Source organism: Fukomys damarensis, unplaced genomic scaffold (assembly GCF_012274545.1).
Source record: "Fukomys damarensis isolate Sample0158 unplaced genomic scaffold, DMR_v1.0_HiC HiC_scaffold_1, whole genome shotgun sequence".
In the NCBI taxonomy this organism is placed as follows: Eukaryota; Metazoa; Chordata; class Mammalia; order Rodentia; family Bathyergidae; genus Fukomys; species Fukomys damarensis.
In genome coordinates this window covers 11,012,844-11,028,904 of record NW_022900913.1, presented here as the reverse complement: position 1 = coordinate 11,028,904, position 16,061 = coordinate 11,012,844, and the positions used below count along the sequence as shown (strand labels likewise).

The 16,061-nt window shown below is 50.3% G+C and overlaps 1 protein-coding gene across 1 annotated transcript in view; it reads left to right on the top strand.

Moving 5' to 3' along the window:
• The window catches only part of Ankh (ANKH inorganic pyrophosphate transport regulator), a 133,148-nt gene that overhangs the window by 82,841 nt on the left and 34,246 nt on the right, over window positions 1-16,061 (top strand). The window contains exons 3-5 of the mRNA XM_010631522.3: window positions 4,870-4,988; window positions 7,994-8,077; window positions 14,401-14,571. Coding sequence (XP_010629824.1) covers window positions 4,870-4,988; window positions 7,994-8,077; window positions 14,401-14,571 — 374 coding nt within the window. The remainder of the gene's footprint in view (window positions 1-4,869; window positions 4,989-7,993; window positions 8,078-14,400; window positions 14,572-16,061) is intronic.

Sequence of the window (16,061 nt, the reverse complement as noted above, 5' to 3'; positions counted from 1 at the left end):
TTTAAAAAAAAAAAAAAAAAAAACACCCCAGTACTTAGTGGCTCAATACATGAGCATTTATTTTTGTTCACCAGGCCACAGGTTGTGTTGCTGGTACTTTTGGACTTGGCTGTGCCTCTGTGGTCAGTTGAGGGCCAGGAGGTGGCTGTGCTGATCTTGGTGGGCTCCAGGGAGCAGTCAGCCCAGGTGGCCTCTGCTGGGACAGCTGAGCTCTGTTGCACAGGATATCTGTGCGCCAGGAGCAGCACCTGGGCTTTTGTCTCTTTCTGCACAGCCATGGCCAGATGCCAAGCAGAAGGGCAGAGGCACAGAAGGTCTGCTGAGGCCAAGAACCTCAGCTGCATCCTCACTGCCACCGCACACGCCTGGCCGGGACCCCCTGCAGGCCAGTCCAGGCTCGAGGGCCAGGGACATTGATTTGAACTGGGACAGGAGGAGCTGCAGCAGCATAAAGAGGAGAGACATAAGCAGTGCGGAAGAACGGGGGACAGTTTTGTTCTTGGACTGTCCCAGTTGCTTCTTTGAAGGGCGATGGATTTGTATCCTTCATTTATTCCATCGACTTTTATCATTTGTTTACCTACTGTGCAGTTAACTTGGGCTTAAATCCTGGGTGTCCAGACAGAAATGAGACCTGTTGTCCCGCATTTCAGACACCTGCCACAAATTATTATGAGCCTTCTTCTACCCAGTCTTAGTGCCCATATGTTAAAATTTCGTTCCTGTGTTAAAATTTCACCTTTATTTCACTTACACTTCGTGTGGGTTTGGGGCATCTCCCCCTGGCCTGTGCCACGTTGGCACTTCCTGTGCTCATGTCTTTCAGACAGACATTGCCAGGACAGATTGTAGTGAATTATATGTCGACGCCCCACTTTTTGTGTACGTCTCTGCAGCCATCACAGCTGGTCTGGTTGGCACAGTGGTGGTACAGGTCACTCGACATACATTTGTTGAAGTGATTCAGAGGCAGCCTTTCAGCTACATAAGCAGACACACACGTTAGGAAAGCTAGGGGTGAAGTCGTCTGCTCCCCCAGAAAGCCTCAGAAACAGGATTCAGCCGGTCCATTAAATAGAACTGATGAGACTTTTAAGCTGTGATAATTTAGGGATTTGAATGAGAATAAAGGTTCTAAAATTTGCATCTTGGCCCAGGCATGGTAGTGCCCCTCTATAATCCCAGCACTCCAGAGGCTGAGGCAGGAGGGTGGCCATGAGTTTGAAGCCAGCCTGGGCTCCATAATGAGTTTCAGGCCAGCCTGGACCACATAGTGAGGCCCTATCTCAATTAGTTAATTGAGAAGCATTATCTTGGAAACATTTTATCCTGGTTCTAATTCTGGGCTTTTCATCAGATGTTTTTGGAAATATATGTAAATAGATTTGTTTTGATTAAGGTTGATATTTCATGGTTTGCAATACATGCTAGCTACTGGATGAGTGAGTTTGAGAATCCCTGATTCCAAAAAGGGTCATCATCTTGGTTGGCTGAGCTGTGGGTTCATAGGGCCGAAGGTCCTCTTTCTGTTGCAGTTGTAAAACCTGCCTGCAGCCATTCAGACCTGGTTTAATTTTGGTTTATAACTTTCTGCCCTTCCTGAGGGGTACGGGTTGTCTCAGGACAGCCTCAGTACGGCAGCTGATAGAAGGGGAAGTTACCAAATGTTGCTAAAGCTAGCTTGCCTGGTAATTATGGACTCCGTAAAATACTTTGAGCAAATCACCCTGGCCAACATTTCTAGCTGGAAACAGCTGGAAATAAATAGCTCAGGGCCTGCATGGCGTGATTTAGTCCAAGGGTAGGAGAGATGGGTGAGAACAGGTGCTGGAATTCCACGCTCTGCTCCCAGGATGGAAAGGACCTCTAGTTATCAGACTCCTGCTCAGCCATGTAAGAGCAGAAGGAAGAAAACCTTGGAGGAAAAGCTTGCGTCTTTGGCCTCCATTTCTCTCCTGGAGTAGCTGAGAGAGCAACAGCCTAAAATAAGAAGCAGAAAGAAGCAAGAGCAGTCTGGGGCCCGTGAGCCCCACCGTACCCAAGCACCTGGGAAGCAGAAGACCTGAGAAGGGCAAGGAGGCCAGGGCAGGTCCCCACCTGCTCCTAGAGACAGTGAGGTAGGCTGGTTCTGCCCAAGGAGAGAGGACTGGAGTCTGCTGAGCTTTGCGGGCTCGCTCCGATGCCGTGCGTAAAGGCACTGGTGTGATGCTTTAGCAGAAAGACCTGAATAAGTAGCTCTCCGTACCATGTGAGGAGAGATTTCCTTCTGCCGGTCCATTCCCAGGCAGCGCATGCAAACCGCAAGCCCTGCTCTGGACCTCTCAAACCACATGTGCCATCCTCTCACTGCCATCTCAGAGCCTCACATGAGAGTAATGCTCTTCCTCAGAAGCTGTGTTCTTCTGCGCTCAGGCTGTGCCACAAAACCAGGTCGCTTAAGCAGCAGAACCTCGCAGTTCTGCAGGCTGCACGTCTGAGATCAAGGTGCCGGTGGAGTGAGTTCCTTGCAAGGGTCGTGAGGGAGAATCGGTTCTGTCCCTCTCCCGCTGGCCCCGAGGGTGTGCTGGTGCAAGCATCTCCCAGCCTCTGCCTTCATCCTCACATGGGGTTCTCCCTGTGTGCACCTATCCTTCTACCCAAATTTGCCCTTTTTAGAAGGGAACCAGTCTTACTGGCTTGGGAACCACCGTGCTCAAAGAGGACCTCATCTTAACTGACTCACTGCTGCGTATGGCCCCACACAGGTCTGAAGATAGGACTGACTCGCCTGAATCTTCAGAAGGCACAACAGTGCCCTTCTAAGCCTTGCCCCGGCCCCGGTCCCTTGGGCTCCAGCGTTTGCCACTGTGGTCAGATCCCCTCGGCTGGCAGCTTTTCGCAGCAGCCCCATCTCTTGCACGTGGCATTGCACTGTTCTGCGCCCCCAGTACGGCTGCTCCTACTGGCAGAGGCCTCTCAGGGTGGGGACAGGGACATAGGTGGGTCCGACTGTCTCCCCGGGGGTCCCCGCACAGTGAGTATAGGTTGGTTCATGAAACAAACGGACAGATACACAGCAGCGTCGAGAGGCTTTGAGACGAGCTTTCCACTGTTGGTGCCCACAGCAGCCCATTCATTCGCATGATTCCTCTTCATTCGGACTTCATAGCTCAGCCATGAGTGCTGGCCTGAGTGCACCTCTTTCCTCGCTGAAAACCCAGCCTGTAGCTCTCCGTGCTGCCTTCCAAGGTCAAGGACAAGCCCCCACGATCCGCCTTCACCTCGGGGCTCCTGATCTAAACGACGTGGACCTCACAGATGCCGCCTTCCTCCCTTGCTGTACCTAACCCCATCCTCCCACGCCTCTCATTGTGCCATGCAGCGCCTTCACTCCCGGACCTCTCTAGGTGCTCCATAGTGGTGCCGATGGCCCCGCCACCCTCCTCACCTTTGCAGCTGACCTGCTTTCACGTCCTCCCTCCTTGGAGGACCAGAGCTTTTCTCCTGCATTGCTTGTCCTGCCCCGCTCCAACCCCACCTTGCTTTCTGAAAAATCACAGCCATGCCAGCTTCCTGCCCCCTGAAATCATCTGTTCGCCCCTACAGCCACTGCAGTTCCCTCTGTGCATTGCAGTGTCCTGGATGTCATCCTGAGACCTCACTCATTCCAAATTTCCCATCATTCCGGAGCCAGGTGGGGTGGCACACACTGATAATCCCAGCTCTTGGGAGGCTGAGGCAGGAGGGTCACCAAGAGTTCAGGGCTAGCCTGGGCTACATAGTGAGTTCAAGGCCAGCCTGAACTATCTAGCAAGACCCTGTATCAAAACAACAAGAAAATTTCATAATTCAAGACTAATCCTGGCAAAGAATGGAGCATTATTTCTCTTAGCAATTAAAGTGGTAATAGGTATTCCTCAGATTTGAAATGTAAGGGGATTATTATTTTGCATCTGCACTTGGATAACTTGGCTGTTAAGTGTGTTACAACTGCTCATAGTTACAAGTGAGTGAGAACAGCAGAACGCTTACTGCCAGAGTGCTTGTAAGACATGAGAAAAACAGAAATTGGCATTTTCGTAGTCCTCACTGTATCGATGAGGTCAGAGATAGTTCAATATTATGTTCAGTCTTTGCTAATGGTTTTTCAGGGTGCCTGCAAACGCATTGGGAAGAACTTCCCGGTGTACAAACGGGGCAAGAGTGCCCGCTGGGTCCCCATCTCACTGTGACCGACCCTCCCTCAGGAGGGGCTTCCAGAGCTCCACCTGGTGTCACTTCCCACTGCCCCGGGCTGTGCCCACAGTGCCAGACTGTACCGTGCCAACTATACCCCAAAGTTGCCACCCTCTTCCAAAAAGAAAAGTAAAGTAAGACAACTGGAAAGACTGAAAAGCTAACTAAAATTTGAATTGAAAAACACACGTTAACATCTGGAAATCTTTGTCCATAATTAGGCAATATAGGTAACCAGTTAGCTTCAAAAATATCCATTAAGCACTTTTTTACGATAGTAAAACGATGTAAATGTGCCATCATAGGAGAGTGAATGCAGTGATACTGAGTAAACCTACAAAAAGTGATTCAGTGAATGAAGAAATAGAAGCATAGGAGAGGTGAACTCTCACTTACCATGCAAAGATGTCCATGGTTCACGGGAGTGCTTATAGATGACCCATTTTATATTACACCAACAAGTGACCAGGGTGATCAGAACCCAGGGCCGTGGCCCTCCTGGGGAGAGGGGTGAGATTTGAAGTGATTTTCTTGTCATTTTTTTTCTACCTTCAAACAAGCATTACATTTAAACTGTTTGTAAATTTTCAGGTACAAAGCATTTTTTAAACAGCTATTTCCTAAATGTCGCTATGTGTTTGTGACCCTTTGCAGCCTACAGTGATTTAGGCTACTACATTATCAATAAACTGCACCATGTGGACGAGTCCGTGGGGAGTAAGACGAGAAGAGCCTTCCTCTATCTCGCGGCCTTCCCTTTTATGGATGCTATGGTAAGTAGAAGGAATCCTTGGCTCTTCTCTTTTCAGTGATAAAATACACATAACAGCAAAGTTACCATAGCTCAGTGGCGCTGCGCCTGCCTGGCAAGTGCAAGGTTCTGAGTTCGAGTCCCTGTACCAGACAAAAACAAAAGTAATAAACAAACCATTGTTCTGTGGCCAGTTTGGTGGCAGGAAGAGCGTCCATATTTTTCTACAGTCTTCAGAGCTCTTTCACCTTGCAAAACTGGAATTGTCTGTCCATTCCGCAGCCAGGCCCTTTTTCCTTTGCCAGCAGACACAACCGTTCTACTTCCTGTCCCCACGAATTTCCCCCTTGCTAGAAACGTGATGTATGAATACTTCTTTTTTCCAGTTCTGAGGATTGACCCTAAGAACCACTGAGCTATATAACACCAGCCCTTTTATTTGTATTTTTTATTTCAAGACAGGATCTTGCCAGTTTTCCCAGGCTATCCTTGAACGTCAGACCCTCTTACCCTCATCTCCCAGTCGGGATTACAGCTGGGATTACAGGTTGTTGGCCATGCCCAGCTACCAGTGCTGCTTTGAGCCTCAGTGTTTCTGTTCTTGGGAGTGTATAATCAGAAACAGAATTGCTCCATCATATGGCAGCTCTGTTTTCAATTTTTTTCCTTAGTGCTACATAATGAATGCGAAGCTCACATTCCCCCACTGAACCGTACCCCTAATCCAATTTTAATCTTTTGAGGTACCATCATCCTGATTTCCTTGGCTTTTAACCAGTCCATTTGTCAGTTTATGAGAATCGTCTATATTTGGCAAGCAGCAAGAATGTGATTTCTTTCAGGATCAAGGAGAAAATGGCTTTCTGATAAACTTACCACTTACATGACTTAAGCACCTAAAGGTTTGGAATAGGAAATGCCTGAACATACTGGTAGGATTTCATTACTTTAATAACTACATGAGCGGAGAACCACTCATGTCCATAAATCCCCTGCACTGATCCTAAGGTAATGTCCTCCCTCAGTACCAGAGATTGAACCCAGGACCTTACCATTGAGCTATATTATTGGAAAGGCATAGATTCCCAGTGATGTCCAGTGCTAAAAAAAATGCTCCCTTTCTTTGGGCTCCCATTTTAAATTACCTTTGAGAGAAGACTTAAAAAACCATTAGTCTGTCTAATTTTTTACCACTCCGGACCCCAAATGTCACAGGCATAGGCTGTACAGTGGGATTCCTGTGTCCTCACATCGTGGGAGGAAAGAGATGAGGTAAAAGGACACCGATTGGCTTTCTCAGAGGTCATCAGAGGTCTTAGCTGGCGATGGTCACGTGACGGGCGTGGCCTTTCTGCAGGAGTACAGCCTCACACGTTAGCCTGCCGGCTGGAACCTGCCAGTTCTTGTCTTAACTGCTATGAGGTTGCTGTAGGTGGGTAGCTGATACAGGTGACTCAGGAAAGAGAAAAGGTCCGAGAGGTTGAAGTTGGAGCCAGTGTCCCGCACCCGACCCGGCCTGCAGGGACACAGTTTGAGGTCTCTTCATTAGAGAACCTTTGCACCCTTCGCATCCGGAAGTGGGAACCTACTCAGAGAAGGACGATCGGTCACACCCTGGAGCAGTTAGCAAAGGTGAAGCACAGGCTCCTGTGTGCCCTGTCTTCCATGGCCCTTTGGCTTTGCTGTGAGAAAGTTTCTAAATCACAGCACAAACTCAGCCTCCCTGTCCCCAGAATCCCAAACCCTAAAGGCTCCGGAATCCAAAACTTCCCGATCACCGACGTGGCACAGCTGGAAAAATTCTATATTCTACCTCATGTGTAAAACCCCATTTCAGACACAAAAGATTTCAAATATTACATACAGTTATCTTCAGGGTATGAGTATGAGGTTTATGTGAAACATAAATGAATCTTGTGTTTAGATTTGGGTCCACCCTGAAGATACCTCATATTATATTCCCAAATCAAACAAAAAATTCAAAATCTGAAATTTTCTTTTCCTAAGCATTTCAGATAACAGACACTCACCCTGTCTAGTACTAATATCCTTTTCTTCCATGTTTTACCTATAATTTATCCCAAAGACCCTAATAAAACATATAGGACATTGCTAATAAAAAGACATTTCTAATAAAAAGCAAAGTAATGAACATTTGTAAAGGACAAGTTATCCCCCCCTCCCTTGCACCCACACACGTACACACACGCACACACACACACCAGGCAGCGTGGCCCTGCTATGCCAGCTGGAGAGAGATTAGGAAGACATGGAGCTTCTCGTCTAGATGGTTTTTGCACAACGAAGGCAGCCCACGAGGTGCTGACTGCAGATGTTACCTGCAGCTTGCGTTTCTTTGAACACTGGGCACCTTGGGACTTCGGAGCTGAGGGAGGAAGTGGAGGAAGCAGCTGCTGTAAGAAGTCCTGGCACAGGCTGGGCAGTAGATCATCCCTGTGTGATGGGGCTTAGCTCAGAGGAAATGTTATTTCCGGGCCATCCAGATCTCACTCTAAAGGTGAGGAGGACGATCCTTAAATGGATCCCACTGTGAACCTCAAGGCTTCTCCAGCCCCGCTGTCCTTCGGGCTTGGGGTTCCTGTTGTGAGACCTTCTTCATTTTCCTCTAAGACATAGAATGCCGGATCGGACCTGGCCAAACTCGAGGACAGGAAGTGAGCCCTGGTGGGTCGGTGGGAACCTCTGATGATGGAACAAATCAGGAGCAGCTTAGCGCCCTCCTCAGAACTCCTTCCTAGAAGGCAGAGCTGCCTCTGTGCCCTGGAGGCCGCACACATAAGGAGCTCACTCACTATTGTGTAGACACACACGCATATGTTGCCACTGAATGAAGACGTACGGTCACTCACTCCACAGCCACCAGAGCAGCTCACACTTACCAGTCCCGTGCTGCCGAGACTTCGGGAGGTAGGAAGTGTGTTTCAGGAAGGCCCAGGCACTCGTAACAGCAAGAAACAGTACAGTCCCACCAGGGCGTCTCATGGCAGTGTCTCTCCTCTCTGGCAGGCGTGGACCCATGCTGGCATTCTCCTCAAACACAAGTACAGCTTCCTGGTGGGATGTGCCTCAATCTCAGACGTCATAGCTCAGGTAACTACGGCTCGCGTGCCGGGCCTCCTGGAGAGTCACACTGTGGCCCTGTGGAGTGGGTTTCTTTTTTCTCTTAACTCTTTATTTTGGCATAATTTCAGATTTATGGAAAGTCTGAAAATTTGCAAGAAGAGTAGAAGAAAAATTTCTATTTACTCTTTCCTTGAATCCCTCAAACGTTGCTATTTTACCACATTCCCTCCCTCTCTCTCTCTCTCTCTCTCTCTCTCTCTCCCTCTCTCTCTCTCTCTCTCCCTCTCTCTCTCTCTCTCTCACTTATTTTGTCCCGATCCGAGAGTGAGGTGCAGACAGGATGCCACTCACCCCTACATCCTTCAGTGCATTTCCAAAGAGTGGGGACACTTTCTTATCTCACCCGAGTACAACAGCCAAAAGCGGGATTAATGTGGGTAACACATTAGCGAATTTACAGGCCTAATTCAGATCGCGTCCCAGTGACGTCCCGCACAGGAGAAGCCAGTCTTAGCTGGCGAGCTGCACTCAGTTTTCACGTCTCCCCGAACCGGAAATTGCTCTGTAGCCCATGTGCTTCGAGGCAACGACGGCTGTGGGGCGAGTAGGCCAGCTCCTTCATAGGGGTCCCTCGTGGTTGGGTTCGGAGCCCACTGCTCCCACGGAGGGTTTGGTGAATGCGGGAGAGGAGGAAACGCCCTTTGGTTGGTGTGTGTGCGGTTGTGCAAGAGTGAGGGCTGTGCACACTGCAGGGCGAGGGCTGAGGTCGGACTGCTGCTGTGAAGAGTGTGCCCGTGCTGAGGGGTCCCTGCGTCTCCCCGCGCGCCGTCTTCGGGCCTGACTGCTCGCAGCTGTTCCCAGGTTGTCATTGCCAGTGTGGCTGCCACTCAGAGCTGCCACTCGGTACCACCTAACGGCATCCCAGACTGAGAAGGCGCAAGTGTCTCCCCTTCCTGTGGCCAACTCTGTGAGGCTGGTCCCAGGCCAGCTCTCTGTTCTTCCTTTCCTCTTCCACTGAAAGACTTCAGCAGAAAATCAGATTTCCTTCTCAAAATCTATCAGTTTACTCAGTTCCTACCATTAGGCTTGAAGAATGGTTTCTTCCTGTAGGAGGTTAGATGTGGTTCCTAAGTCCCCTCCCAAACTCTCCATCCATCCACATGTTCCATCCAAGAACATTTCTGGGATTGTATTTTATTATTTTATTTAATTTTGAAACATGGTCTCACCATGTGGTTCAGGGTGGCCTTGAACTCGCAGTGATCCTCCTGCCTCAGCCTCTTGGGTATGGAGATTATAGGCATGTGCCAACCAGCCTGAAGAAGTATTGTTTTAAAGGCAAAAAGAAGATGAAAAAAAAAAAAAGAAGAAAGCACTTGACTTTGCCTAAGTTAAATATAGTAAGCATCCAAGGGCAGAAGAAAAAAGCATACTCGTGAAAAATATTTTGCCAGGACACCCACAGCCATTTTCCTCTTCAGCTTTAAACCTGATTCTGGCCTTTGCCTGTCGAATAAACAGGTCTGGTTAGAGGAGCAGGGAAGCCAAGTTCAGATGCTGTCTGGCCCTGGGCTGTTCCTGGTGGAGTGGTTATTTTAAGCCTTGTTGCCTGAGTTTCTGCCACAACTTGGTTGGTGGAATAAATTCCATTTTTGTCCTTGGGTTTCCCCCTTTTCACATTATCGTCTTCATTCTTCTCATTATCTGAAGACATTTGTTTATTGCCTGATGCAGTATTGTGTAAGCAGAGCCTGTTCAGAACACTTTGAGCTACCGCCTTGGCCTAAATAGTGATTGCCGGTGGTAAAATTAAATCTGTTCATAATGCCTTGCATTTCAGTGGCAACTTCCATTAAAAAGAAAAATTATCCTATGCTGATGGATTCCATGCAGCAGAACAAAAAGCTCAGGTTTGGTTCAAGGAAGCAGTGCCTTTCTGTGCCGCTAGTATTGTAGTACAGTTCCGGTTGTTGTAATCCATGACTTTGCCGATGGATTTGTGAGAAATATGGCTGTGTTAGCTGTATTTCATGGTCGTCCGGGCTTTCTTATCTTGCTTGGTGTCCAAGGGAAAATTCTCTTGAGGTTGTTTTCCCTTCCTGGACCCTTCTGTCATCCACCCTCGCCTTTGGGGTCAGCAGAATGAGCCCCAGGACAATCAGATCAGCGTCTCCCTTGGTTGTGTAAACTCCCTGCTCTGCGGCCTTCTGAGCTCAGCCTCCCACAAGTCCCAGCCTAGACCTGATGAAGTCTCGAGTTTCCACCTTCCTCCACCCACTCCACCACCCAGTGATTCTGCAGAAACTCATGCAGGAGGATGAGGAACCAAGACATAAATGCCAGACCTCCCTCACCTCAGCTACCCCTTAGGAAATGTTACACACACACACACACACACACACACACACACTTCCCAGCAGATGACTTCATGAAGAAAATTGAAGCAACCAAATCCTACAACTTCCAGACACCAAACCTGCAAGCTCACCTTCAGACTTGGGGTCAGTGCTACCATGGTTCCAGGGCCGATGCCTCAGCCCCAGTGAACCCACCAGACCAGGCTTGGCCACCTGCCCTGTGATACCAGTCGAGGGACAGACGGTGGGGCAGGGCAGGAAAGGAGCTTTAATCAGCACAACCATGCTGGGAGGTAAAGAGGCTCAAGATCTGTCTTCAGGGGCTGGGGGGGCTTTGGGGTTTAGTAGGAAACGGGAGCAGAGACCAGGGGTAGGGGTTGCATAGCTGGAAGCATAGGTGGTGCTGCTTAAGTCCTGGCCTAGTTGATTGGTATCTCAGGACTGGTTCTGTGAGGTCCTGGAAAACCCACAATCGCTGGAGGGGGGAATGTGGTTCCCATAGTGAGCTGGTGGCTCCTGCCTTGGGGGGCAGCCTCCAGTCCTATCGTGGGGTCATAGTTTCCACTTCGGGCTGGGTGCCGCCGTGGGGTGTGTATTAGACTCTGCATCACCTGGAATCCAGCTGCAGGTTTAGGGCAATGACTGGAGACTTCTAGGCGCTGCTCCTGCAAAAGCTCTCAATTGTATGGCCCTACAGATCCTGAAAATCAGATCAGGAGGTCGACTAGGTACATTTAAAGCGAACACACCTGGTATTATTAGTTTTTAGACATACACTCCCTAAGTGACTAACGCCTGTGTGCAGAGCTAAGTGGAACATGACCCAGAGTTTTAAGGCAATAAAGGAGACAGATACAAAAATGAGGGCAGAGGTGCCGAGCTCCAGCCTGCTCCGTGTCACCCATTGGGCAGCTCCAGGCTCAGCCTCTAGGTCCTGGCTATTTTGTCTGCTTCACCTCCTGGTCACTGGAAAGGAGTTCACCCTCCCGCTGTCCAGGGCCAGGTCCTCTATCTGCACCGGGGGCCTGGCAAGGCCTTCCTGACTCTTACCAGGGACCCCTTCCTCCCCAGCACGTCGTGTCTCTTGGCATGGGAACACGCTCCTGTGGGTGTAAGCAGCAGAGAGGAGCTTCCTCTGGATCCCCGCAGACCTCTGCAGCTGTAGTTCACTCTCTGTCTTAGTACATAGTCAGTTCTTGGGAAAGCAGTTTCCACCCATAGAGTCCATTTTCTTACTTCCTTTTCCTTCGGTCCCCTTCCCAAGGCTGGCTCCACGTCAGCCCGCCAGGTTGTTCCCACTCCCGACCCTGTGCCATCAGGCCGCAGGCAGTTTCCCTCGGCTCAGCAGAGGACTGGGCAGCTCCTGACTCTGTGAGCTTCTCCTTTGTCTGTGAAACATTCATCCCAGGGGCTTCGCTCTCCTCTGTTGGTGGAGAATCTAAACCTGCCCAGAGTATTTCATTATAGCAAGGAAAAATAGACTCGTACAGGGCCCTAGGTTTCTACATCTGTAACACGGTTATTATCTCCTTGTAAATATCTGTCACCTCGTCCTGCCTAGAGCTCCAAACAAGGGTGTCTGCCCTGGTTTACGTCTAGATGGCCCCTGAAGCCTCTCACACTCGCAGGGAGCTTATGAAAGACCACTGAGCCATAGCGGTGGGTGCTATAGCTAAGTGTGTTGTTAGGGGTGGGGCCTGCCGGAGAGGCTGCTCACTGGCCCTGACCTAGTAGGGCTTGACTTGCTTCCTGGCAGTGTATCTTTCCTCTCTCCCAGGCCCTTCTGCCAGGCCGTTTCTATGTGCAAGCCTGCAGAGAACATAACCTGAAGCTCTGAGCCGGAATAAACCTTTAACCTCCTTTAAGATGCTGGTGTCCGATTTTGTCCCAGTGATGAGGAAGGTGACTAAGAGTGTGCAGATGCCTTGTGACAGTTCCACTCAGATCTTTCAAAGGCATCCTAAGCCTGGATTCTTCTGAACCAAGCATGTTGTGAAGTCAGCTGGGGGTACAGCCATCCAGTGAGAATCCTAGAGCCCACCAAGTCTCAAGAGATCTTGATGCCAGGCATTTCTTTGATCTGCCCATGTGTGTGCCCCCACCCTAGTCTGAGGGGGCCCTCCTCCCACCTGGACTGCTGAGAAGCCCCCTCCTCACCTCTGCCATCTGCCCTGTGTCCCCTCCGCCCTTCCCACTGCAGTCACAGTGATCTTTTCCAGGGAGAGTCTGACTGCTGGGCCCCTGCATGAAACCCACAGGATGAAAATCCTGAATCCTGATGACACACACGTGCTGAAGACACAGGTGCTCAAGCCTGCAGCCCCAGCACTGTCCTCCGAGAGACAGACCTCCCGAGGTCTCTGCGGGGCTGCTCCCTGTGCCTCAATTTCCCCAGCTCCTGCCAACCCCTCCCACTCCTGCCCAGGCTGGAGGGCTCCGCCCAGCCCCGGCAGTGGGCACTCGCTGCATCACCATTTGGTGAGGGCCTCTGCCTCCTCCACAGGACCGGCAGCCCAGAAGGACAGAGGCTGGGACCGCACCTGTCACTGAATCCCAGCACCTGCCACAGGGCCGGCATGGGTTGGGTCTCCCTGGGAAAACCCTCACCACTCAGAGAATACTCTGACATGTGGATGGCCGTCTCCAGTTCGCAACTGTAATTCTGCATTCACATGCCAAAGACACATGTGTTACTTTGAGCTGATAAAAGGAACGGTCCGCCATGAAGATGTCAGACATAAGACAAGTAGGGCACATGGCATCAATCTACTAGGAGTTCGGGGGAGCCTGTCAGCTCTGGGCTTTGGCCTTGAGCACCCCACTGGTGAGCCCGTCTGCCCTCCTCCCTCCACTCTGTCCCACACACACCATGCTTCAGGCTGCCTTCTTGCCACCTCCACACTTGCTCCCTTTGGTCTGTGTCTTCCCTCTCCTCATCCGGGTCTTCCTCCTCCCTCCTGCCTGTCCAGCTAGTGTCTCACAGAGCCGTCCTGTCAGCTCCAGGTGCCTTCCGAGGGCTTGGCGGTGGCCTTGTCAGTCTTCTCATACCCTCTCTGCACACAGGCAGTTTTCAGCCTTTAAACATCACCATCATGGGGTGACAGTGTAAGTTTGGGACTTGTGACGTGTGCAGCTTGCTGAGGACATACTCCCAGTATGCACACAGGGCACCCTGAGGATCTTTAACTTGATACATAAATGGGCATCGGGCCACAGCACAAAACCCCCAGTTCCGGGCTCCACAGTGTGTCCCAGCTGGTATACTTGGGAGCAGCACGTGTGGAGACAGTCCTGGCATCCTTATTACCATCACCGAGCTCCACGGCGCCCCCAGAGAGTGTGTGTGACTGTGCCTGAGTGCGAGCACTGCGCCGAGTTGTCGGTTCCCATCACCACCCTCGGTCCTCGCGGTCTTGCTGATGAAGAATCACAAAGACCCGTGGATGCGGCTTGTGCAATCGTGTTGTATTTGAGATACCTGTTTCCCTGTGGGCCTTTGGCCAGTAAAGTTGTTGCCCAGAGGATCCCCCTGCCCACTGACCCCCTTTGCACTCAGTGTGCTTCCAGAACCTTCTTCATAAAGACTCCCAGGAGGCCTCTGGTCAGAGGACGCACTCCGCTGGCCTCTGCAGTGGACGTTCATACCTGGTGAAACTCACCCGGGCAACTGAACTGCTAAATGGAGACTGATGTTTTATTAGGATTTCAATCTCTCCAGAGGCAGGAGCTCTCCTTCCACGGGGAAAGAGGCTGGGAGGTCACAGCTTCTAGATATTTCTTAGGCAAAAAGCTTAACCAGCTGTGAGGTTGCCTTAAATGAATCTAAATGGTGACTCGAACAGAAGGATGGGCGTGTCTCTCCTGTGACCCTGAGCCGTGTGAGAGCAACACCAAATCCCAGACCGTGTTGGGTCCCGGTTCGGGAGGGTGGGTTTGCGCCTCCCGCCAGTCCCCTCCTTCCGCTGACCCGTCCCTGTCCTCCCTCTCTCCCAGGTTGTTTTCGTAGCCATTCTGCTGCACAGCCACCTGGAATGCCGAGAGCCGCTGCTCATCCCCATCCTCTCCCTGTACATGGGTGCACTCGTGCGCTGCACCACCCTGTGCCTGGGCTACTACAGGAACATCCACGACATCATCCCCGACCGGAGCGGGCCCGAGCTGGGGGTACGCTGTCCTCCGATAGAACTGAAGAGAGCGAGATGCTCTCCCACCCCGTATGAATGAGAGCTCGGTGTCCTACGGTTGTGCTCCGTGATGTGGTACCCAAAGCCCAGGGGCTGGCAGGGAAAGGAAGTAGGAGAGTTAATGAGCCACAGAGATGGACACAGTCTTAGAGGTCACTGTCCAGCCTCCTCATCGCCGTGTGAGGAGACAGGCACAGCCCATCCCCGCAAGCTGAGGATAGATACAACATTTATGCCTCCCCCCGCCCCGTCTCATAAATTAATCTACAGTCAAGAAAGTTTTAGGACCCATACAACCTATAGTGCACATTTTATGATCTTTAACTTCATAGCAAGGATCCAAGCTGTTTTCTTCTTTTTGCCAATCCCAGTCTTTTATTCAGGGGCCTTCTACCTTCCATTCAGGTCCTACCCCCGAGGGACCAATCAGATCTGGCATTAGGTACCATAGGGCAACAGAAAATGTTAAGATACAATCTCTTATCTTCAAGCAGCTTTGCAGCCCACATGGCAGGTAAGACCAACATGGAAGCAACAGCTAAACCTGAATCCGAGACAGCGCATGACTGCAAGGAGAATGTGACAGCCTCAGGACGGAGGAGCACAGGAATGTGGTCTAAGCCTCTGGAGGAGGTCAAGTTGGGCCTGTGTCTTAAAAACTGAGTAAGAAGCAAGTCAGACACATAACCTTTTACAGGTGGCCAAATATTCTGTCCATCATAAATATAAACAGGATCCAATTACTGTGCACCTAATTCTTCCTACCCATTGGTAGTGGACATCATTGGGGTTTTTTCCACCTAGCTATAGGCCACTGTGTGCCTGGCCCCTCTTGACCACACTGCTTCCATCCTGCCAAAACAGTAATCGTGCTGACCATTACCTCCTCCCGAGGTACGGCCTTCAGTGGAATCCTACCTAGTTATTTTCACCACGAAATGAACCGCATCAAATTGGTCTTGACAGTAATAATCCATCTTTCAACATTCAGCCACAAGCACAGGGAGATAAATCAAAGTGGCTGAGATGGCTCCGTGATGCAACCCTTACCTCCTTGAAGAATCAAAACCAAAATTGTGTGATGAAAGCTGGTTTTAAAGGTAGCATCCACTGTGGCTGCAGAGGTCTTAAAAAATGGCTTGTTCTTTACTGTGCTTATTATTTTGTTTATGCTTCTGAACAGTTTATGTGACACCGTGAAAACACTGCGAATCAGAACCTCTGGAGCCAATTTACACAGTGCTGAAATAATTAGGCACATTTATATATGTGGACTGATTGCAAAACAGATTATAATACTTTTTATTTCTAAGACTTACCTCCCACTGGCATGGCTCCTAGCCAGTCACTGTGATGATATAAACAAGAACTAACTTCAAACTGTTTCTCAGGCCGTGAAACTGGGCTCCGCCTTGGCTAAGACATTCCCTGTGTGGAAAGCAGTGGTTGGGATCCATCAGACTTCAGTGT